At 39.2% G+C, this 24621-nt stretch overlaps 2 protein-coding genes across 2 annotated transcripts; one reads left to right on the top strand and one right to left on the bottom strand.

Annotated features, from left to right (window-relative positions):
• Positions 1–1014: 1014 nt before the first annotated feature.
• On the top strand, positions 1015–19080 carry LOC111597989 (chromatin modification-related protein EAF1). The gene is made up of 4 exons (XM_023312967.2): positions 1015–1445; positions 16874–18089; positions 18181–18368; positions 18432–19080. Exons 1-4 carry the CDS (start codon positions 1287–1289, stop codon positions 18543–18545), a joined length of 1677 nt encoding a protein of 558 aa, XP_023168735.2. The 5' UTR covers positions 1015–1286; the 3' UTR covers positions 18546–19080.
• A 580-nt stretch (positions 19081–19660) lies between these two features.
• Positions 19661–24461, bottom strand: LOC111597997 (cleavage and polyadenylation specificity factor subunit 1). Its single transcript, XM_023312984.2, has 2 exons — positions 22376–24461; positions 19661–22314 (listed from the first exon to the last, which is right to left on the bottom strand). The coding sequence occupies exons 1-2, from the start codon at positions 24299–24301 to the stop codon at positions 19831–19833; spliced, it is 4410 nt and encodes a 1469-aa protein (XP_023168752.2). The 5' UTR covers positions 24302–24461; the 3' UTR covers positions 19661–19830.
• Positions 24462–24621: the final 160 nt, after the last annotated feature.

Raw genomic sequence — 24621 nt, 5'->3', positions numbered from 1 at the left:
CACATATACCTCCAACGTTTCTAGGGTTACAGGGTATTACAAAAAAGTAGACTCCTAACTGGACTATGGATATGACCTCCAAGCTTAACCCAGGCACGTGTCGGTCTTTATGAAATTCGCCCCGAGTTTGCTGTAGTTCTGCTAGTTCCATATTTTTTATTGCCATTCTTGTTCTTCTTATTCTTCTTTCAGCTAGTTGCATGTATTTTTGATGTTTAGACGGCAACAATTGGGGCGAGCTTTGAATTTAATCAAGCGCCACACGAAAATATTTGCATAGCAAAGCAGCTGCAAGTGCAAGGCGAATGCATTTTTTATATAAGGCACAGCCAAAGTAGCTAATAAACAAATATATATAAATATATACATATACATATATATATATATATACGAGTGCATCCATACCTATATACAGTTACAATGCGCAAATGAGAATCACATTGCAGTAGCAATTGATCGTGCAAACAGAACTTAGATTTTTGATTGGATCGCAACACTTAAATAAACACACGCATTGTTTTTTTTACTAAATTCAATATACTGAAACACATTTTACACTTGCGCAAAACCAAAAGAAAAAGAAAAATCATAATTTAAATTGCAAAAATTTGCGCCATTTCGCGAACAGATGATGACACAGTGTAACCGTATATTTCCTAAGGAAATATATCGATATATGTAGAGCGAGGCGCATTGCTGCGTTAACACTGCTCACTTTGAGTTACCAGTGTCTTATGAGTTAACAGATTCGTTTTTGCGTTGCTCGAAAGGGTGAGCAGGCTACAAGCTAAGATGCCAATTCAAATAAGAACTACTGCAATATATTTAAGGAATAGCACACTAGCTTAGGGGCTGAAGATAAGTACAATTTAGGTTTTTTGGTATAAATTTGCATAAAATATATTTATTTTCGATCAACAGTTCGGTAACATGCCGCATATTACCGGTCTGGTAGCTAACATTTTTATTAACAGCTGTGCTGCGCCTTAACATATCGCTTAGTTCCGATAATCGAAGAATTCATTCGAAGAAATAACATTGAACGGGACGGACGCTAAAATGCTTAACTGAAGATAGTTGTGGGTGTTTTTTTATACAGTGATTTTGTACGCGCCCGCGCCGCTTCAGCCCAAAACGCAAAGAGGACGAACGAGGAAGTCACGCATAAAATCAAAAAATAAAAAATATTGAAAAGCAAATAAAATAGAAACGTGCAATTTTTGAAGTTTAAAGTCAGTTAAACGATACCGTTAAACAATAGTAGCAACAACAAATCAAAACTAATCATGTTCTCGTGCAAATGCATGAATTTACAAGCCGGGTACTCTGATAACGACGATAATAACAACAGCAATGGGATTGACATGGTTGTGATGCATATTAAATTTAAGAAGGATTATCAGAATTTTACCTACGATGATAGTTTTACAAATTTCTTCAATCGTGTAAGTCGCAACAGCATATATTTATATATATATTCATTCACATACACAAATGAAACACATATATTTTATATATGTGCGTATATTTTAATTATAAGCATTTTATCGCATTCTGCTTTATGCGCAGCGTAACCATTTTCCACGCAGCATAGGGCCTAACTACACACCCAAACGTACATACACACATACATTCATACGTATGCTGTGTGCGTGTGTATTATCGTTCTTTATGCTTTGTTTGCCGGCCGTACCGCTGTTGTCTGCCTATTCTTGACACACACACACATACAAACGTACGCATAGATATGTATGCGTCAGTGAACCAGCGTGCGAGGAGCAGCAAAACAAAATAGGGTCATTCATGAAAAAAAAAAACACGGCCTTTTGTTGTTGGCCGGCCTAAGAAATTGCCTCTCTTCCTTTTGCCTGACAATTGGTACTTTTTTGTATTTAATGCACAGTTAGCAATGTCGGTGTAAGCATGTGTGTGTATATTGAATGCTTGTGCGCACTGCTTTAATTTTGCCCTACACCTGTTTTTGCCTACTTCGCTCCTTCGTTAGAGACACCCTGTATATATGCTCGCTTCTGCCTGTTATTTTTCTATATGCTTCTGTATACTTCTATCTCTTTCGAACCGATCGCTTTTATTTTTTAGGTTCATTTGCTTCGTATTGTTTTTGTTTTTAATTATTTAATTATTTTGAATCCTAGTTTGTAGGAATTGCTAAACTGTCGTTTTATTGTATTTTATCGTATATTGTTATCATTCACAGATCTTTTAGGTAGATTAGGTAGATTCAGGTAATTCCCATTTAGAACTTATATGACTTCAATCCTTTCACTTTTAATATATTATAAATACTTAAAATGTTGTTAGATTCTATTAAGAAAAATTAGAGACATGATAGAGATATGATAAATGCAATATGTATAGTATGATCGATTAAATGAAGTTTAAAATATGAAAACTATAAGAAAAAATAAGATTTTATGTATCATATATAACTGTTAGATCTGAAATATATCAAAAGTTCGCTTTTTAATTAAAGAAAATCTTAATAGAATATATGAATATATAGAATATACATATATATCATGACTAATGTTTGAATATCAAAACGCTATTATTTTGACGATGACAACGCAAAAATTAAAAAACAAAATACTCTAGACAAGACGCGACACGCGTAAAGATGCAAAAAAAAACACTTTGACTTTACAGACATGTGTGTGTGTATATGTGTCGTATTTCAAGGTTAAATCAAATAACAGCTGTTAGTTGACCATTTTCGCCGTTTCTTCTGTTTTTCTGTTTCGCCGTGGCTTAAGCCAATTGCACGTGTCACCGTTTGACAGTCACACTGCTCATACTGACAGCGCTGTTCAAACTGCTGCAGCAGTAGAAGAGGAGCTTCAATAACAATTTGATATGCATATGTTAAGCAGCTGGGCTGGCCACACCCATTGCGCAAGCAATTCAACCCAACCCCACCCCCACTGTCTCTTTCTCTTTCTCTCTCTCTCTCTCTCTTTCTCTCTCTGTTGCTCTTGTGGGGTTTGCATAATGCGTTTATTTTGATGGAAATTGAATTGTTATGCATTATTGTTATTGTTGTTGTTTTTTGTTGCGGTCTGGAGATCGTGCAAAAGTTCTTCAGTATTGTTGCTGTTGTTGTTTTGCACCCACTTGAAAAGCGGTGAGGCGTACAACAACAACAATAACATTAACAACAAATAGACCAAAAGTGTTATATTGAATAATTCAAAGCGCAAAACAAAGCAGCAGCAAAACAAAAAAACTGTATATCTATACATATAAAAAGTGAGTATTTAAATACATATGTATGTACATACATAAATATGTAGAAGAAGAAAAATACTCGTATGTATGTGTATCGAGCCCAAAACGGAACGCTTTTAGAATAAATTACGAAACTGACGACAAACACAAGCACAGCAAAAGAAGAGGAAGAAGCAGAATAAGGAAGGCAGCAGTAGCAGCAGCAGCCGCCGAAAAATAACAAAAGCAAAAGCAGCAACAAGAACAACAACAGCAGCAGCCGCAAAGGCAAAGGCAGAGCAGAAAAAAATAAACTTGTTTATACATTTTGTTGTATAAACAAGTTTTAAGATTTCCAAATGCGACCAATGGCCAGCGAGCGACGGGGGTTGGGTGGAGGAGGATGAGGAGGGAGTGGGCTAGCCTGTCATATGTAGGGCAGGGTATAGGACAGAGCAGCAACAACACACGAGGCAGTTGACAAGCAGCTTCTTTTGTAGCACTCCCGTCTCCCTTTGCCCTTCTTCTCGTCTCGCTCACTCAACTTCAACTGATTATCTTTATGTATTGATGCGTAGGCCTCTGTTTGATTGTCTTAAGTTGAAGTTGAAATTATGCATAAAAGAAATAAAAATAAAAATATAAATATCAAAATGTGGTCTGGTAGCGTTATAAACAAGGCTATTTAAGAGTTTAATAGGCAAATGTGAAATGTGTGCGGCGCGTGTGTTGCACTGCATTCAGTCAGTCAGCTATAAAAATATTTATTTACATAAAAATCATCAACAACACGAAAAAGAATACAGCTAAGTTAGGAGCAACAGAAGCAGCAACAGATAAACAGTTAAACTGTGAATTCTGTTCTTTTCTGTCCACCCATATATATAACAGTTGCATATTGCATGAACACATATAAACTGTTATATGTTAATAGTGCTCCACTGTAATTGCAGTTCTATACATTGTAATAATGCTTTACATGCAAACTGTTATACGTATTTCAAAAGTGTTATATATTAATAGCAAGCTTAGGTGAAGCGTGCTTTTCTTATAGACAGTTGAGTTACTGTTATACGTACTGATAAATTGTTAAATATATTCACAGCAAGCGTAGTTTACTCCAGATTATGTAAAGCTGCTGTTATATATATATAGTCCCAATACTGTTATACGTTTTTATAAACTATTCTATATTCACAGCAAGCGCAGCTTAACGCGGTTTTATATTGCCCCAACTGCTGTTATGGAAATCAGCTAAAGTGGATTACTATATAGCAGGCTTTAATCGTTCCTACAAACTTTTATACGTATGCGTCCTCTCAGTTGAACTTATGTACAGCTGCTTCAGTGCTCGACTACTTAACGGACTATAGTTATATGTTAACAGCGACTTATGTGAAAAAGCAATTGATGCTGCTAAGTCTTTGCATCATGTAAACACTCGCACACACACACTCGAACACACCCGCTGACATACAGCTCTTATCAACATTTTTAGTTTGTGTCCAGTTTAACACCCCAAGCAAAACTCACACTACAGACTTTTTTTCTAGGTTATCAAACGGTAAAAATGACAACAACAATAGCATAGAGTGAATTTGTTGCTGACGTCGCGTCGCGTCGCTTGCTTCGTGCCTTAATTGATTTATTTATGATTAGATTCATAATTAGTTTGTTTTTTTTTTTTTTAGCTCTTTACAAATTTGTTTATTGTCCGTCTGCTGATGCCTCTCCCTCTCTCTCCATCTCCTTCACTCTGCATTCAATGAAATGCCGCACCTGCAGACAGAGAAAAAAAAACTGTAGCGACATTTTAATTAGCATGACAAAACGCTGTTAAATAATGTATTTCAATTGAGCGAGAGAAAAATTAAAGAGAAGAAAAAACAAGCTCGGCTCAAATAACAATAATAAAGATATTAAAATGCAAATGTGTATGCATAAATTTGTTATATTTGCATAATTATTTATAGTTGCGGCTGACGAAATCAAAACAAAAGAGAAAACTCTTTGCCCACACTTAACAGCCAATCAATCAAAGAGAGAGAGAGAGAGAGAAACTAAATGCAATGCATGCAATATTCTAAATATAGTTATTATCAAATAAAAAGTAAAGAACTAAAGGGAATAGTAAAAATATGATAACTGCAAATGAATGAAAGAAACAGGAATTGAAAGAAAATTTTGTTTTCGAATGCAGCTGCTGTTATCAGCTCAGTGACTGTCAAATTCGTTCAATTTTTAATGGTGTGTTGCTTGGCCGTACTTCTCAAACGGTCTACCAAGCCCCTCACTTGTTGCCACAGCCTATTGTGATTGTCAAACCTCATGATTTGAAGCGTTATTTGTGACTGTCAAACCTACATTGCTTGTAAAACTGCCGCACATGCCAGTTGCTCGAGCTGTATGAATTACAGTGCTCGAAAAACTGTCTGGCACACCCTGACTTATCAGCAACAAACTATTTGTGGCTGTTAAACTGTTCAGTGTTTGACTTTTTAATTGCACAGATTATATTAATTATCTCTTATTATAATGCATATATGATTATGTCTATATTATATATATATGATTTTTCTAATCAACATTTTAATATTTTTGCATGACTAGCCAAATCCAAATATTGTTTGTGCAAAATAATTTCATTCTCAAAAAATAAGAAAAAAAGTTAAACAATTTAAATTGAGTAAATTTGGTAAAAGACGCGATAAACCTTATATAATTTGCTATATGTGTAAACTCTATATGAAGTAATTGACTACCACAAACAACAACAGCAACAATAACATTAACGAAAAACATCCCCCTTAAACATAAACCACAAATCAGAATGCACAAGGTCACAGTTTGACAGCCGCTGATCAGAACAATTATAATTATTGTAAGAAAGCAAAGCATTGTTGCTCTCACCCACTCTCTCAATCTCTCTCTCTCTCTAGCACTCTTTCTCAGTCAAGCAGAGCAGCGTGTGTCGCTTAATTGAAAACCAATGTTAATCTTTAACAAATATAACCTTGACAGTAGCAGCAGCGGCAGTAATAGCAACAACAATTGTCCAATGTTGCCAGATTGTTAAACTTTTAACCTCTTAGCAGACCTCGCTGTAGCAGCAGGCGGCAGGCATCCACAGCAGCAGGCATTGACCACATGCACTCGATTGGCCGCCTTTGCCAGTGTTGCCAATTTGCATGTAAACAAAACTATAAATTCACAAATGGCTAAAAATAAACTACAACTACAACTACAACAAGAAGAACAACAATCGCATAGCGAATAGAAAATGAAAACACCTTTTGGCGTAGCACAGCTTTAATTTTATTATTTTATTTATTAGTTTTTTTTCTTTTGAATAATTTTACTACAAATTTTATATAAATATATATTCGTGCGTGTTTTAAGGGGTGATTTTGGAAGGGGTTTTTGCCTTCATTTCTCTCGCTCACGCACAGGCGCTGAATTTATGTCAAAAAAGATTTGTTGGCTGCAAATAAACATAAAGCAAACAAAAACAAACGCACGCAAATAAACACACTGAATACGCACACATACATATAGACACAGGCAAGCATAATAAGTGCACCTAGTGTACGCACACACGCGCACTCAGTATTTAGATAAAAGAGAGTGAATAGCAAGATGGCGCAGCTAATAAACAGTAGCTCAGCAGTTGACTAACAGTCGATTAACAGTAATCCATTGCTTAACAGTGACTTACATATAATTGAGTCGCTTAACAGTGTTCTAAATGTTGATGTTGTGATAAGCTACTGATTAACAGTTGCCGAGCTGCTGCTTAACAGTAGCTAGTTGTAACAGCGCTGCTCTCAAAGAAGGCTTGTCTTTATTTGTTTTATTTACATATAATTTCAAGATACTCCCGTATACAAAAGAGAAACTATTAATAGCCTTATCAGGTTTTTCAGTTAGCCACCGAAAATGAAATAATAATAATACCCCCAAGCAAATGTCAAAGCGTAGCCAAAAGATGAGATCATATTATAAACTAACAATTAAGTGCAGACAGCCACAAAGCACACACACACTCTCGCACGTTCGCGCAAATTTGCCTCTGTTTGTATATTTAATTTGAGTTAGACACCGACACATACACACACACGACTCTGTGTGTTAAAGATATGGCAATAGGCCCAACTCTATGAATAAACACAGCGCACGTCAAACGAAAATTGTTTGTCAAAGTTTTTCGATAACACGCCTCAGCCCGTCGATGCGGCCCGCCCTCTCGCTTACTTACCACTAGGCGAGACTATAAAAAAAATATATATATATATAAAAGTGTTGTCGGATAGGCACTGCAGCTACAAGTCACCCTACACTTAACTAAAAAATAATCTATATTAATCGACTGACTAGTAAAATTGGTACTAATGGTAAAATATGAACTTAAATTTAAATATTGAATATTAAATATCTTTAGCTTTGAGTCAAAAGAACTCGTTATTTGACGATTTTAAAAAAAGAATATTTTAAATGTAATGCATTTGTATTCCAAATATGTTGGAAAGAAGTTTTCGGTGTATTAAAAATTTTGCTATGTAAAAAATTAAAAAAAAAACGATATGTCGATTTTAAGAAAATTATAGTAAATGTTTTAAAGCGATATTTATCGATTTTACAAAATTGATATTAGTTAATGTGTTCTACGCTGAAACTTATTGGAATCACCTAGGGTCTCTTCCACCCAACTGTAATATGCCCGTTGTTATTCAAGATTTGCCTAAGTACAGGGTATACAAACCGGACCCGGTCCACAACAGCCAGCCGGTGTGTAAACATTGTTGCGCTTAATTTACTGTTATGTGCGCGTCTACCTGGCACCAGGTCTACGGGCTTTAACTATTATAATGCACACTCAATATATACTTGGGGCACAAATGTAGCCCAAATATATTTAGATATATATATAACTAGGTATATAAACATATGCCTAATCAGATGCCATATAGGCATTAGAAGCTCTAGCCCTTAGCACACGTGTGCACGTTTTGAGCTAAGCAAACTTTATTTTATTAGTAAATAACAATGTAAACCCTTAATCATAGATTGGGAGGGGGCCCTCGATGCGAGTTATTTGTTTGGGTCTGGCTCTTGGGCTGGCTTATCTATCAGCCTTTCAATTTGTTTTCAAACGACATTGAAAGGCTACACAAACACAGACTGATTGCACTCGCTGATAATAAAAGCTTCCCAAAAAAAATCTCGCAGTGGGCGAAATCAAATCAAAATAATGACTCAAATTCTATTACGCAAATCCATCGGTCATCGATTGCACTTTGAACAAGTTTAACATTTATCTGTAACTAAAAGTTTTAACTTTTTTCGTTTTTTATTTCATAAGAACAAAATTATTTCTATAAGATTCTTACAATATTTTTAATAATAAAAAATGCAACTTTTAATTTAATTTAAATAAATTCGTACATTACTGAATATAGAAGTTTTTTTTGAGATTTTCTAAGCTAAATATATTCAAATTGTAGGGTAAAAAACTTCCAAATAATGTATGAATCAACTTTGTTTTAAAAGGAATATAACGGTATCTTACTGTATATAGAACTTCTTCACTTCAGACATGATAATTGAGCAGTTTTGGAATATTTTGAATGTAGTTTTGGAGTTAGATCCTATTCTAGTTGGAACCCCTTTGGAATAAGCGGAGCCTGGCATTGAGTTAATAAGTTTCTAAGTTTCTATATACAGATGTTATACATAATCTTTATATCGTATGTTAATTATTTCTAAGTTCTTGAATGTTCTATTATAACTTAAGAATCTAAGTCGAAAAGAGTGGGAGAGAGAGAAAGGGGCAGTTTATAGACTGAAACTAGTTTTAAGGTTTCTGAACAGCTATACACATATGTATTTATTTCTGTGTTAGTCATCATGTAATAGAGTCTTGTTAAAAGACTCTCAAAACCCAAAGACTAAAACCTAAAAAGCCAATGGAAAATTTTTGCGAGCACCCGGCACCAAAATAGCGAATTAAAAGCAAAAAAGAAAAAAGCGGGCAAAAACACGAAAGCAAACAAAAAATAAAATGAGAAATAAACGGAAAAGAATCAAAATCCGAAGCGCCAATTCGTTCGTAATCCAAAGAGAGCCAACCATGCTGCGCCTCCAAACGCCTCGCCCCCTCGCAGTGGCCAAGTTTCTGTGCACGCGTGCTCTGCCAGGGCCCCAGCTGTCTAAAGTTGTTTATGATAATAGCCTCACCGACTGGGCAAAATGTGTTTGCGCTTTCCGAAAGAAGAAGAAAAAGAAATATGTACAAAAAGCGGGCAGAAAATCAACAAAACAGACGAGGCAACAACAAAATAAATACAGCAAAATATGGAATTATTTTGTGAGCCGAACTAAGGCGCAAGCACATCGAAACAAAAAATAAAAATTTGACCAAAATAAAAATAAAAGCAAAAAAAAAAAGAAAACAAAAGTTGAAAATGAAAAAAGTCAAGCAAATCTATAAAGATTATTTTCGTAGTTTCTTTTGTGCGTTGATTTGTTTACAGCTTATTTTCCTTTTCTCTTTACTTTTCTTATACTCGTTCATGTTGGTGCAAGAGAGTATATTAACTTATAAAGCAAGAGAGTTGAAAGATTAAGAATTAATTATTGTTCCTAGTTTCTTTGTGACGCTATTAAGACTAGGCACTTGGAATTTCGAGTTTATGCTCGGGCAATTCGAATACCAGATAAGAATATCAAGTTGAGACAGAACTACACCTATATGTTGCAAAGTCTAATAGCTCGAACCTTATCAAAAGCTCTTCTTTAGTGTACAGATTTGTGGATCTGCTCTACACATAGATCTATAAATGATATGATATTTCTATTTAGACAACTTTAGTTCTCATTGCAGTACGAACAAGTATTGAATAGTTAGTGAGGCCCGATTGCAACGCTCTCGCTTGTTTTTGGCTAATGAAACGAAACGAAACGAAACGAGCCGAGTTATCACAAAGCAATAAAAAACAACAACAAAAGAAAGTTCAACGAAAATAGAATTAGAAAAACAAAACAAAAGCTAAATGCGTTAAAAGGTAAAGTGCGAAACAAGGAAGGAAGAGGGTGAGGGGCGGCGAGGTTTAGGAAAAACAAAGGCTAGCGATCCATCTAAAATTTTCATTGTCGTAAGCATTTATAATGGTATTGTTTTTCGATATGAGCGCATGCAAAAAGTACACTTAACAGCTGCTACTTAACATAGTTATGCAAGAAATGAGCTAAGCAGCTGATATTTAACATAGCTATGTTAAAATCCATTTATGCTAGCCTTCTTCCTTCTTGTATTCAATCTAACACTTTAATCGCTCAGTTAACAAGCATATTACTGTTTCAAAAATGCTGTTACTGTTAAGTGTGTGATTTGGTCATAATCTAACTGTTAACTGCTTTATGTTACGACAATCAAACTTTTAAGTACGTTCTGTTTGAAATTATGCTGTTGTTACTATGTTAAACTGACTCTATTGTCACTCCTGTTATCACGCTGTAAAGCACCTCTTAACATACCATGTGTCCATTAGCCCCGCTCTGTTAGCTTCAATTACGGCGCTCTGTTACCAATAAGCGTTACAGTTTAATTCGCATGTTTTTCTTGTTTGTTTCTGTTGTCGCGCGTGGCTAATTGAAACGCTGCGCATTGGAGGCATTTGGAGACCGAGTCACACTCACAGTCGCAGTATGCGAATCACTTAGTTAAAACTAACGCCTTGGCTATAATTAATGTCGGGCCAATCAATTATATGTGCCCGGCTAGCCCAAACCTAGACCCCGCGCCGTCAACAACAATAACAACAGAAACAATAACAAATAAATAAATTATGCAAAATGTGCAAATTCATATTTTAAGTTGTTTTCGTATTTATTTATTTTATTTTTATGGCAAATTCTTCTCTCAGCCCTCGTCGGCGTCGCCGTCGCCCAATGCAGTTTTTGTGTTTGTTTTTGTTTTATTATTTTTACCCTTGCATAACCCGAGCGAGCTGTTAAAATTGTTGTTTTATATTTTTCCCTCGGCGCAGACAGGCGTTAGGGGGCGGCTTGGGGAGAGAGGGCGTGGCGGCTATAGCCAGACAGTCTGATATGAATAACAATTGTTTTTGTGTGTTTTTCTGTTCGAAGCGCATTTTCAAGTGTGCTGCTAGCAGTTTGAGATGCGTTCTAAGCTGTTTGGGCTGCACTGTTTGATTAGATTTGTAAGTGCAGGGCAGTGCAGTGCAGTTTGAGATGCACGGGTGGGTAGTTTGAAGACTGTATGCTGTTGGTGTCTGCTTTTTAACAGCCGACTGTTGTGGCATTAAGCAGCCGTTAACTTACATTCTTTCTGTTTACATTGGAAATGTGTTATGCTATATTTTAACAGACAAATATTATGAGGTATTTTAACAGCTTTCTGTTCGCAATGAAGCTAACAATACAGGCGGGTGTTAAGAGAAAAAAATGCAGCTGCTGCTACTTCAAATATCACTTTAACAGAAAACATTCTGTTATTGTATGCAATAGTTGACAAAAGTCAGCTGTTAAACATTTGCCATTTACCGCAATTTAAATAAAATAAATATATAAAAAACATTTGTTATATATACTATTTTTTGCAAATGGATTTTCGATTTTCGTGGTCAGCTGTTGTCATTGCCTGACGTTACGTGCGCGTCGGCACGTTTCAAAAGGAGAAGAAGAAGCAACGGCAGCAGCAGCAGCAACAAGCAAAAGTAAAAGAACAAGACTAAAAGAAGAAGCAGAACATGCGATGTTTTATTTATTATTATTTAGCATGGATCGATTAGCATGCGTTTTGCTTTTGGCCATTGAACAAATACGATTAATCAAATGAGCCATAAATAAATACATATATATATGTATGTGTGTGTGTGTGTTTTGTGCGCTCGTCTCAATATAAATGGCTATTTAATTAGACAGCAAGTGCAGGAAACGGGCACTGGCGGTAGATGGCGCCACCAGCACATAATTAGCAGCAACAGCGACCGCATTTAGTTTCAATTAACAAAAAGTCAACAATTGTTATTGCTTAGTGTTAATTAAGCGACAACAACAATGACTGTTGCTGCTGCTGCTACTGCTGGGCTTCAATTGTTATTGCCGCGTGTTGAAGTCATTGACATTTTGCACATTGCAACAAGAGATGCGCGTTACAAAATGCTAGTATTGCCAACTTGTGCAAACAGACAACAGAGGGCGTTAGCGCTGAAATAAATGAGAGGGAGTGAGAGGGAGAGAGGGCGAGTGCGGGCTAACGGTTGCAGTTGTCAACATTTAGCAAAAGTGCGATAAAGAAAAACCTATGAGTCGGTCGAGTGTGGTGCGGCTAGTATAACTGACGAGCAGATACCGTGGGATGACTTACATTAAATTTGACACTTAACAATATTTGGCTTGTGCGCTTTGTTAACGAAATAATTTTTATATAAGTTTGATTTATTAAATTATTTAATACTAGTTTTGCCTACCAATGAATTACGATAAATATTTAATATTTTTGGCTAGAAATAAAAATAAAAATGATCTATTATTATTGCTTCTTTAATAAATGAAAGAAATGACTTATAAAAACGTATGAAAATCGATAAGTATTGATTTATATATTTATCGATTTTGTAAATTTTTGCTGCTCATTAGATAGGCTATAATAATTTGTCGTTCTCTGCCTAGATCTGCTAGATACCCTCTACGAAAATCTTCATAATGTACAGAGTATGTTGACAACGCTACAAAGTCTTTAGACATGCGGGCTCCGTGTCTAGGCGTGTTTTGCTTACCATAAAAACCATTCGTAAATATGACTCGAAAGCCTGGCGAATCGACAACACAAGAACTGTCTCTAATAGCAATGACAACAGCTCATAAAAATTGCAATTGCAGCAATGACAACAACAGCAACTCGAAACAGATATGACTAGAAAAAGAAGAAGAAGCTCGCTAAAGCATGGCAAATAAAATTGTCTAAATATATATACATATTTTTCTATATCTGTGCGAATGAGCTTAAAGACGCGTCCACAACACACAAAACAACACTTGACATTAATGAATGCAATCGCTTTGTTGCTGCCATTTGCACACAAAAATAACAAAAATACGAAAACGAAAATGAAAAAACAAAAACAGTACATAAAAATTAATAATAGTCTTGGCTGATTAGATATTACAGCACCAAGTAAACAAGTCGTTAAAAACAATTCAAAATTTACATGCACAACAATTTGCATGCTTGCACACTGTACCAGAGGGCATGGTCACACCGGCAAGGCAAACATAATGGATATTTAAAGAGAATAGCAAGATATGTGCATGATTCAACCTAAACTTGTTTCAAGAATGCAAATTTATAGGCCTAGCTAGCATACTGTGCTTGGGCAGCAGAGGGCATGGTCACACTGGCAAGGCAAACACTAGCAATATCGCATAATGCCACTGAATTGTCAACTAATCTAAAAGTTTGTCAATTAAATGTATAATATTTTTAGAGGCTATCCATGTATTATATTTTAGACATTAGTCAAGGGCAAATTATATACAAATTTGTAGTAATTGGTCAGTCGATTCTGCAGTTTTGGATTAATAATAAGTTGTCGCAATTAATCGATAAATTATCGAAAAGGACCATATATTAAAAAATGTTGCTGAAGTAGCTTGTAACTGAGTCAGCTATGATTTTTTGACCGGGTGGCAACGCTCAGATATATGCTTGAGTTAAGCAAAAAAGATACCACAATTAAATGCTAAAAGTTTATGCTCAGATATATATAGATTTATGCGTTTATATGTTCAGATTAACTGATCACTAGGTCACACTGTTTATCCAGCTCTAGCCACACACACATTACGTGTGCATAAACATTTTGGCTTTGGTCTCAATTGCAGTGGCCAATGCGGAAGTACTTAGATCCGAATCACACACTAAATTACATACTATATATACACTATATATATATCTATAAAATATATAAAACGAACATGTTGCACATTTTATTTATGCGTTTAAATTCCATCTGATGATGATGTTGTTGACTAGACTTTTATTTATATTTATAGACAAAATGACTATACAGGGTATATTGCTCTATGTATATATATTATATATAATATACATATATTAATCCGGAGTAACATTCATTTAAATAGATAGATGCACATTAGAAAGATATTTAAATAAAGGCCGAGTCACACAGCCTTTATTTAAATATTAATTAGTCTGGGTATCTGCTCGTCTGATACTACCTGTTAGATTTCTCTCACTCGTTACATACATATATGCTTTGCATCAATCTACATAGTTCGCTCTAGAGCAATCGCTGACCAAAAGCCAAGCCCGACAGACGGACAGACAGACAGCGAGCACATTGTCATTTGATTTGTGTTGACGTTTGCATTTTCTACCTTAATTCAATTTAATTTTTACTCAGTTGAATTGCCTGGCTGGCGGGCTGGTTGGTTGGTTAGTTCATTGGATGCCGCAGCATGAGCAGAGGAGAAAAGGGTATTGTATTTAAGCTAAGTGTCAAATTTAGCATTGCTGTCACACAGCCAACACGTGCTATGGCCACAGAAGTCGCATGGGTTGATCGACTGTTAAATACTCTAGAAAACTTAAAACGCATAAATGAGAATAAACATGGATTAATATCAGAAGTAAATATGTTTCTGAATATTGATAAAGTCCTGTATTTCATAGCAAGTTGTTAACTATACTTTGTCTAATATGTAGCAACAAAAATGAATATGAGATAGGGTATGTCTGACTTTGAATATGCCTACACCATATAACATTGATGCTTATGTAAGCATACACATTATACATATACCACATATATATAGAATGATATACTATATAAAGCAATTCAGTGAGTTGAACTAAGATCAAGATATACCTATAAATTGATAACTTTATATATATTCTGTTCATTTATACGCATCGTTGTAATCAAAAGACAATTTGAATCACTTACCTTAATGCTGCTATCTATCAAAATCTTTCTCTCTGTCTGTCGTCTATCTGTATGTCGTCTGTCTGACTGTTGTCTGTGCTTTGCTCTTCACAAGGTTTTTATTTGTACTCGTGAGAGTGGGCGAGGGGGCAATATCTGATTGTGCCAATAATTATGCTGCATGCAAACAAGTAAAAGTGTTCTGCTTGAGTGCGTATTGCCAGGAGATACCCTGTTTGTATGCATAGACGTAACATTAATATCAAATTTTGAGATGAATACCAAATTTCGTTAATATAGCATAAAAATAATGCTAGTTCGATAACGATAATAATCGATTTGATAAAGGAAACACAATCGATAGTTTGAAACTTCATTTGACTGTTATAAAAGACAATTCAAATACTAGACTACTGTTGCTGATCAAATATATATATATATGTATATACTTCAACTTCATCTGCCTGTTACATAAATAAGAAAACATCATATCCTATTTAATCAAAACTCACAACGAAATAGAAAAGAAAAGAAAAGAAAATCAAGTAGTGCTGTTTCTTTTCGGGGTCTACAACATTTTGCCATTGCACTAATTGTTTGTTGTTTACTTCTATGGCTCAGTTTTTTTTTCTTCTTCCTCTTCTCCCTCTTTTGATAAGGCGCGACAAACGACGCCCACTTGACATGAACATTCTTTGAAACATAATTGACAAATTTGCACTTGAACTACTGTGCGATGTGCCTCAACAAATATAAATACAAATAAATAAATATTTTCTATATCTATAATATATGTATATATAATCGTAAATGATTTATAAGAGCTTCAAATAATTTCGCAATTTCGTTTGGAATTTATAGGGTATCTATTTGCTTATCGCTAGCAAACAGAAAAACTAATCAGCCATTGACCAGCAGATAAGCAACAAACAGAAGCAGGAAGTCAAGTTTAGCGCCCGATAATTAATCAGCAATTGTTTATCAGTTTTATCGATATATTTGGCAACACTTACGAAATATTGCGCAAGTCCAAAATTTGTCAACCATTTGCAATCATTGGGGTCTTTTGTTATCGTTATCACCTATCGTTATTTCTTATACATTGATCATCATTGGACAGAAGACAGATTGTAGAGACTGTTATAAACATATATCGATATGTCTGTCTAGACTTGAATGATTTTCGTTTCGAAGTCTTTCAAAAGAAAGCCAAGTCGTCTACTTTTCTAGTTATCCTTTAGCTATCAGATCATAATATCTATTTCGATCACTATTTAGGAAGAAAATATCGTAACCTCAGACTTAGAGTTAACTCTAACGAGAGATTAATCCCAAGTCTTACTTAATGCAATTTTCACTCTTTAAATATTTCTCTCTCCTTTTCTAGTTTTCTAATTTTCCCTTTTTTTTTCTTTCGCGAAAGAAATATTTCTTTTTCTTTATGCCTATATCAGTATCCCAGTCTCTTACGCCTAGTCTCATATAGACATCTTATTTTGTTCGACTCTCGCTTTCTGTGCCTTTCTCTGCGATTTTCATAAATTCAATTAAGACAGCTCAGCTGTCTAGTTGAGTCATTCCTTACCTCCAGCTCCATCTCTTCTTGTATTATAATCTTACTTGGATATGCATTAATTTTCCAGGCTGATATTAATGTTATTTTTTGCTTTCGCTTTTAGGCTCATGGTCCCATTCCAGATCTGAACATCAATGTCGTCCGCCACAGCGCATTGGTCTATACGCTGACCCTAGAGGAGCAGGATGACATGTACTGGCGCTTCTACTTATGCATCAACTGTCAGCAGGTGCTGTTCGCCCGATACTTCGATGGGGAAACGCCGCGGAATGCCTTTTACGTCAACAAGGACCTGCGGTGCAGCGAGCAGGAGCTAAAGTATAGACGCAACGATAAATCGTATTCGGAAACGTTTCAAATCCTAATCATGGATAACGACGATGCGGCACACGATGCGGCTATAGCTGATGCAGCTCCGCCAGCGTCGACGTCGGGCGTGGTCAACTCATCATCCAGCCTGAGCATTGGTTCGCTCTCCGCTCCGATGGATAGCAGGCTGCAGCGTCTAAGACAGCTGGATGTCTGCCACAAAGCAAGCGTCCAGGCCGAGATCATAGCCACCAATGAGCGCGTCGAACGCTATACGCATCACCAGTTTGCGCTGCTCAAGAGCTATCAGGAGAAAAACAACCAGGATTTGGCGCTCTTGGAGCGTCGCATCAAGCAAGTACCTGAAAAGACATGTCAGCTGCTCGACGAAGGCCAGCTCGTTGCCCTGGAGGTAACGGGTCTTGGCGTAGTCGGAGGCGGGGCTGGAGCTGCAGTTGCTGCCCAATCGACGTGTGTTGCTCGACGTCGAAATACCATAAGTAGCCGACGGGAATTGGGTATGCCGATCACGCCCACTTCACCTATGACGCAGCCGCCCAACTTTTTGGGGCTCGCGCAGGAGCAGCAGCAGCAGCAGCAACAACAGTCGCAGCCTCCGCTGCCCAGCACCACAATATTGAGTGCGCGCAAAATGTCGAACTTTGATACACCGCCTGCCACACCAGAAGCCACGCCCATGAGCGTGGGCAACAGCCCCACCTTTAGGCAGCAGCAGCAACAGCAGCAGACGCAGCAGCAACAGGCCTCAGCTCTGGCCAACAACAGGTCGCTGCTGACGACACCAGCTGCCGCTGCTGATGATGCCGACGATTGTCTCTTTGATCTGGAGGATGTCGATGGACCACAAGGCCACACATCCCACAACTATGAGCAGCAGCAGCAGCAGCATTATCAGCGACTGCAGCAACAACAGCATCAGCACCATCAGCAACAGCAACAGTTGCTACATCAGCACGAGGACAACATGAGCGATGCTGATGAGGCCGAGGGTAAGTCAGGACCAACTATGGGTCCTCTTTTAAGCTCTATCAATATTTGTATAATGTACTCTAACTCTTCTCCGCCTGTCTTTTATTATAGATGCCCTCGGCTTGGATAGCTCATTGCCCATAGCGATGCGTGGAGCTGGAACTCGAGGCTCTTCCTCGGCGCAGATGAATTTTGCGAATTTCGCACGGAGTCTGCCCGTTGAGATAGCCAATTCTCCGCTGGCGGAGCGTGCCAATAATAATAACAATCAACAGCATGTGCTGCTCGAGGACGAGGAGGTGAGTGGCAACTAGCCAAGGCAGCATAGCATATTTTAACTTTGCCTCTTTCTGTCTCTGTAGGTGCTGGACAATACGGTGGACATAGCAGCTAGCATCAAGGCCTTGGCCAGGAGTGTTCATGGCGAGGCAGTCTTTGGTGATTTGCCGCGTCCACGCTTGCGTTCACAGATCTAAGCAAGGGATATGAAATCAGCAACAACAACAACAACGTGCACCATAATTTGTTAATATAAAAGTGAGGAGCAGTCCTCAGTTGTTTATGCTAAACTAAATTAGTTTGCTCAAGTTAAAGTTTGGACTCTTGAAGCGCCTTCATTAAACACACACAACACACACCCACACCCACACACACACACGCATACTATGTATATGTATATATACATATACAACTGCATATGCATATGCACCCTAAAATTTTAATTAAGATACAAGAAACGAAATGTTTTGAAGCAAATTCATGTAATTTTTCTCAAATTCTTTTTGGAAATACTTTCTGCTTCCTTTATATATTTTTTGATAAGTGGAAATGTGAAAATTGTGTATTTTCTTTTGCAACGTACGAAAAGTGTTGGCCGCCGTCACATTTGGAATTAATTAACTGATGATGTTGTTAGTTTATACAATGAATTCATTATATATCTCTATGCATACGAAACAAAATACAAAAATACAAAAAGTGCACATGAACCAAAACGTGGTTAACTGTAAACAAACAAAGTTCAATTGAATTGTTTTCTTTTATGCGAATAGCGAATTCTATTCTAAATGCCATAAATTTGATAAGATGTAGAATGCTGGAAACTGAATGCAAGCAGATAACAAAATCGTCGCTTTACCAGCTACTTACATGAATAAATTTAAACTGTTTCCCAAACTTTACTGGGTTGCTAACTAGAATAGATCCTTAGAGTGCGAAGATCTGTAGAATTTAGTTGAGTTATTCTCGTCACTTAAACTCCTGTTTTGGGATACTTGGATATATAAGCAAACTGACCTATCTATAGTTATGTTTTCTGAGAACTAACTGAAGTCTCAGGCAATACAAAGCGACTAGTCAATAGAATTGATTGTTTTTATAGTCAACCTATGGCAGCTCGACTTTATGATTAAGACCCACAAACCAAAGTGTTAGCAGGATCTTCTGCCTTTCACTGCAAGCATTTCCGCAGCTCAACTTTAAATAGAAACTGAAAGAGAGAAAAGTCAAATATCATTCAATTATTTATACCTTTCATAGTTTATAAACATATTTATATTTTTTTGGTTTTTTTCTTTTTCTTTTTTTTTTTTTTGGAAAAACTACAAATCGCTTTAACAAATTATTTTGTTGCTACTAAGATAGTTTGGGGGCAGTTGGACTAAGTTGACATGCAGCTGGCATAACTTATAGCTAAAGGACTACGACTTAGGACTAAGGCTTAAGGATTAACTTTACAAATGTAGAGGCCCGTCTTTGACTTTAAAAGATAGCCGACAGGCGTTCGATCTCGAGCAGATCGGCGAGTATCTCCTCGGTGCGCGTGCCAATCTTTTTGGCCACCTCGCTGCGCTCCGAATGGGCCAACATGCGATACGACCAAATGAGATCGCCGTCGATGATGCAGCGCGACGGATTGATGCCCATTTTCTTGACCGTCTTGATCGTACGATATTCCTTCGGGTTTAGTCCACACAAGTGATCCTGATAGGAGAGCAGGACGTTCTGCAGCATAAGGAAGCGACGATAGACCTTTTCTGGCAACGGCAAGCAATAGCCCAGGGCACCATCGAGCGTGCCATAGATGACCAAATGCTTGTTCTCGTAGAGGAAGGGCTGTCGCTGATGCACACCCCGCTGATGGCATTGCACACGGAACATGGTGTTCACCACCTGGCCCAGGTGGTAATCCGCTTTGCGCAGAAGCTTTTGTCCGCCCAGAGATTCGCGCGATTCCGGCTGATACATGTAGACAATCAGATTGCGTTCCGCATCCGTGACCAGAAAGCCCAAATTCGAGTTGTCCACCATGAATTCGATGCCAAAGACCTCGAGAGGATTGAAATCGCGCGAGGCCAGCGACAACGTGCGATATTCCTCCTGGAAACGCAGCAGACTGATCGACTTATAAACGTCGGCTATAAAGATCAACGACTTGACTGTAATTATCTGATGCACATAGATGTTCGTATCGATGAAGGCGACGCCAATGAGATCGCCGTCGCGTAACTGCCAAATGTAGATCTTCTGGCCGAGACCCGTCACCAGAAAGCCAACCACATCAGAGATGGCCGAAACTGGTCCCTTCTGCTCCTTCTTGAACACCTCCTTGAGCTTGAATTTTGTCATCGGCTTGCCAGGCTCTGGCACCACTTCAATAATATCATAGATATGGATATTGCCGCGACTGGTGATATCTTCGCTATAGTTGAAATTTGTGCCGATGCAGAGATATTCCTTTAAGCCAGATCGCGTGCCCTCGTACGAGAGCTTCACAATCTTAAAGGCCGTCACATGCTCCCACGGCTCAAATTGTATTGAAGCGTCCGGCACAATCTCCCATGTCTCGGGACTAATCAAGACCATTTCGAACTGCGAGCCAATTGGATAAATGAAGCGTTCGCCTCGACTCTCCTCGGACAGTTCCTTGTCCTCGCCATTGAAGCGATAGTATTTGGTCATCGGCTCCTCCTTCTGCGTGATCAGGCAATAAACTCGATTCTCGCGATGATAAACCAATTGACGCGGCGTGCAGCGCAAGGGCACCTTACGCACCGGCCAGGCGGCATCATAGCTCAAATAGGTGGGCAGCACAGAGATCTTTAGCTCATAGGTGGTATCGAAGTAGAGAAAACCATGCGGGATATTCACATTATTAAAAGCTGCAAAGCTGCGAACGTCCGCATTGCCCAACAGTCGATGAATGCGCAGCTCGCCGCGTGCAGTGAGAAACACGAAGCAGGGATTCACGCCGCACACCATAATCCCGGCCAGGCCACCCACATTGACGAAGTAGCGCAGCTTCTGCACGTATTTGGGTTGCATATTATACGACTCGGCCTCATCCGTCTCCTCCTCATTGATTAGTTCAATGTGTGTGGGCTGTTGATCGAGCAGATGCAGTTGCTCCAGCTTACGAAAACGTATCTTCAAATGTCCCTTGGCGTAGCGGAAGACCTGATAGATGAGCAGCTCTAATCGAGTGCGCACCAGTAACAAGGGTCGCTCGCCATGCTGACCCAGGCCCACGAGGCACAGTTCGAGGGGCAGCGGCGAGTTGGCATGCTGCGGCATACAGGCATGCAAGATGCCCGCTTTGGAGTTCTCCTGCGTCAATGAAATCGGAACGAATTCCATGGCGTCTGTGAGAACTAGTGCACCATTGCCCACGTCGTTGACCAAATAGACGAGCTTCATGTCCGGCATCGAATAGATCTCCAGCGTGCCACTTTGTCGTGCCACAACCAGCCAATAGCTGGGCTTCGCCTGCACCAGCTGGCGTCGCCACCAATCCGAATTCTTTTGCTTCGACTGCTTGGCCAGATCGGCCATGCTGTTCAATTTGAAGGCATTGCCCGCATCGCCATAGAGCAAGTCCTCCTCGTCCTCCACCTTCATGTGCGGCTCGGCCTTCATGTAGCCGCCAAAGCTGTTGGCGAATCCCGTCCCCGTATTCCCCGTCAAATTGAGCACATCGTCCGCTTTGCATGTGAATAGTCCGGACAGATCCTTGTACGCTGCGCACGCAACCACAGCTGGCGAACTGCTGATCGTATGCTTGTTAATGGCCAAGCGAGGAGTGCCACGTGTCTCGCGCAACGCCAACGTAATGACCTGGCCATTGAGCACACGCAGACAGACATAGGGATCGGCTATGGACACCTGCACCACGGGCGAGCCTACATCGATGGGCACGTTCTGGATGAGTCGTGTGCCCTGCAACAGTCGCACGTGACGCGTGGTAACCTGCGTGGAAAAGTGATGTCAAATTAGTGCATTTTCCTTCATTGTTGCAATATAATTTTACCTGCACTATAAACCGCTGCTGGCCGAGATTACCGACATATATGGTCGGCTGGTTGACAGTGAAGCCTGTGTTCTCGATCTCATTGATCTCCTGTCCCGTTTGCAGGACGAGCGTCGAGGATCGCTGTGAGAGTAACATAAAATCATGCTGCTCTTGACGAGCTGTAGACGGCTTGCGTGTTGCATCATCAAAGACCGTCCACACATCCAGACAGCCATCCAATTCGAAGCTGGTGATGATCTGGGGATTGATGCAGTTCACAAAAACAGAGAGAGCGCCGTTTTTACTGTGTCCTGTGGCAGCGACAAGCTCGATCTTTAGCTCATTTAGGGACTCGGCATGTGGACGCAATGTGGTGCCGTCCTCTTCGAACTCCACACGCTCGCCGGCGCACATATAATTGATGGGAGCCACATTGATGAGGCTGTCGCAGACCTCAAAGATGAATTTGCGTAGCTGCAGCACTGAAGCTTTGGCACCCGAGCCATAAACCTCTAGCTCTTCGTCCTCAATGCGACGCGATTTTGCTTGCGATGGCGCCTCGTGCTGGTCCACGTCAAAGACCTGTTCCTCATCCAATTGTGGAGGCGATTGATCAATCGATTGCTGCTGCTGATCCACTACTGCTGCAGCTACAGCTGCCGCTGCTGCCGCCGCTGACTCCATGTCGTCCAAGGTAATCACGGTGCTCTGATCCTCTTCGGTGAAGTGCAACAGCAGCGAGTTGCCCAGCCGAGAGCCAAGGAAGATATATTCCGTGTGACAGACACAGATGCAGCTGGTGAGCACGCTGGCCGCCGCTTTGTGGAAATGAAAATTGCGCACAGTTCGCATGGAATCAACACAGAGGGTCAAAACATAGAGATCTCCGGTGCGCAGCGATATAACCAATTTATCCACATCAATGAAAGCGAAGTTCGCACAGTCCAAGCTGAGGCGCACATTGTCCTGCGGCTTGAGCGGAAAACTGGTGCTGTTATCAGCAGAGCTATTCAGGCTAACGCCATATGGTGGCACGCTCTGATTCAGATAGATAATCGCATTCACAGTCATAACCAAACAGCCACCAATGGGCTTCTGTATGGGGAAGACATGCAGGCAATCGTATGGCAAGCTATTTACCGTCCAGATGATTGGATGCACGCGTTGCTGTATGTTCAAGGAGATGGCCACCAGTACGCAGGTGTCGGAGCGTACCTTAATGCGGCCTGCACAGGTGCGTACTGGCTCGTAGAGTATTAGCAGAGTTGGTTCATAATATCCATGCAGAAATTGTATGTCTAGCACGTTGTCTAGCTTCTCGTCGAGATCAGCTAAGGCTATTAAATAGGATGCCATAATCGGTGTTCGTGTAACCAATGCAGTGGGCGCCTTCTTAATGGGCTTCACGTCTGCTAACTCGATTTCGTCGAGACTATTGTCCTTGCGAAAGGGCAGCACCACCAAACGTTTGCCATAGACAAGCATTACAGCACATCTGGCATCTGGGTCCACTCGCACCACGGGCACATGATAGCGGCCTGTCCAGCCGCCCCGTATGTCTTCTTCTTCGAAATAGTGCAAAGAGAGTGTTTTTAATGTTTGCGTATCTGCATCCAGCTGCAGCACCGAAAGCTTTGCATCTTTAAAGCTCACAAGCAAAGCATCTCGCATACCCCCAGCTAGGGAGACACTTTGCAGAGACATTACATTTCCATAAAGGGAATAGCTTGCCAAGCATTCGAGACGCATTTTAGGTGCTATTCGCATTTCGCTTGGATTTAATTTCTGGCGCTGAGTCGCATCCACATTGGGTGCAATGCGATAAACCTTGAGCACATTGGCACCGGCTACGACCAGATTCTCCTCGACATTATTGAAGAAGCGGCACGATATGGCGAATTCCACGGATGTGGCCGCGTGTGTCTGTTTGCACATAGAAAACATCTTGGCGGGTTTATGAATGATAATTTAAACAAAACAACTAATTAAAACATTTCCCACTCAGCGATAAAGTAAAAAATCTGCCGGCGTTGTTTACATCTGTTTGTCCATCTGCAAAACTATCGATAGTTGCAACCTTATGGATGGTAAGATCTCGATAAGTCAAAAAGGTTTAAATATCAAATATACACTGTATATTAATATTATTATTTGTTAATTTCTTAGCTTTCGTAATTAAAATGTAATCCCTGCATTTTGCCTACTAAGTATCGCAATGCCAAACAATTGACCCAATTGACCAATTGTGTTATATGAAATTGAAC

Source organism: Drosophila hydei, unplaced genomic scaffold (assembly GCF_003285905.1).
Source record: "Drosophila hydei strain 15085-1641.00,03,60 unplaced genomic scaffold, DhydRS2 tig00008130-arrow-arrow-pilon, whole genome shotgun sequence".
Lineage (NCBI taxonomy): Eukaryota > Metazoa > Arthropoda > Insecta > Diptera > Drosophilidae > Drosophila > Drosophila hydei.
This window is presented reverse-complemented; position numbering and strand designations above follow the sequence as displayed.

Coding starts and splice junctions, on each gene's coding strand:
- LOC111597997 (XM_023312984.2), bottom strand. CDS start 24,301: ATGTTTTCTATGTGCAAACAGACACACGCGGCCACATCCGTGGAATTC. Junction 22,315..22,375: donor AGCAGCGGTTTATAGTGCAG/GTAAAATTATAT, acceptor TTTTCCACGCAG/GTTACCACGCGTCACGTGCG.
- LOC111597989 (XM_023312967.2), top strand. CDS start 1,287: ATGTTCTCGTGCAAATGCATGAATTTACAAGCCGGGTACTCTGATAAC. Junction 18,090..18,180: donor CGATGCTGATGAGGCCGAGG/GTAAGTCAGGAC, acceptor CTTTTATTATAG/ATGCCCTCGGCTTGGATAGC. Junction 18,369..18,431: donor TGCTGCTCGAGGACGAGGAG/GTGAGTGGCAAC, acceptor CTGTCTCTGTAG/GTGCTGGACAATACGGTGGA.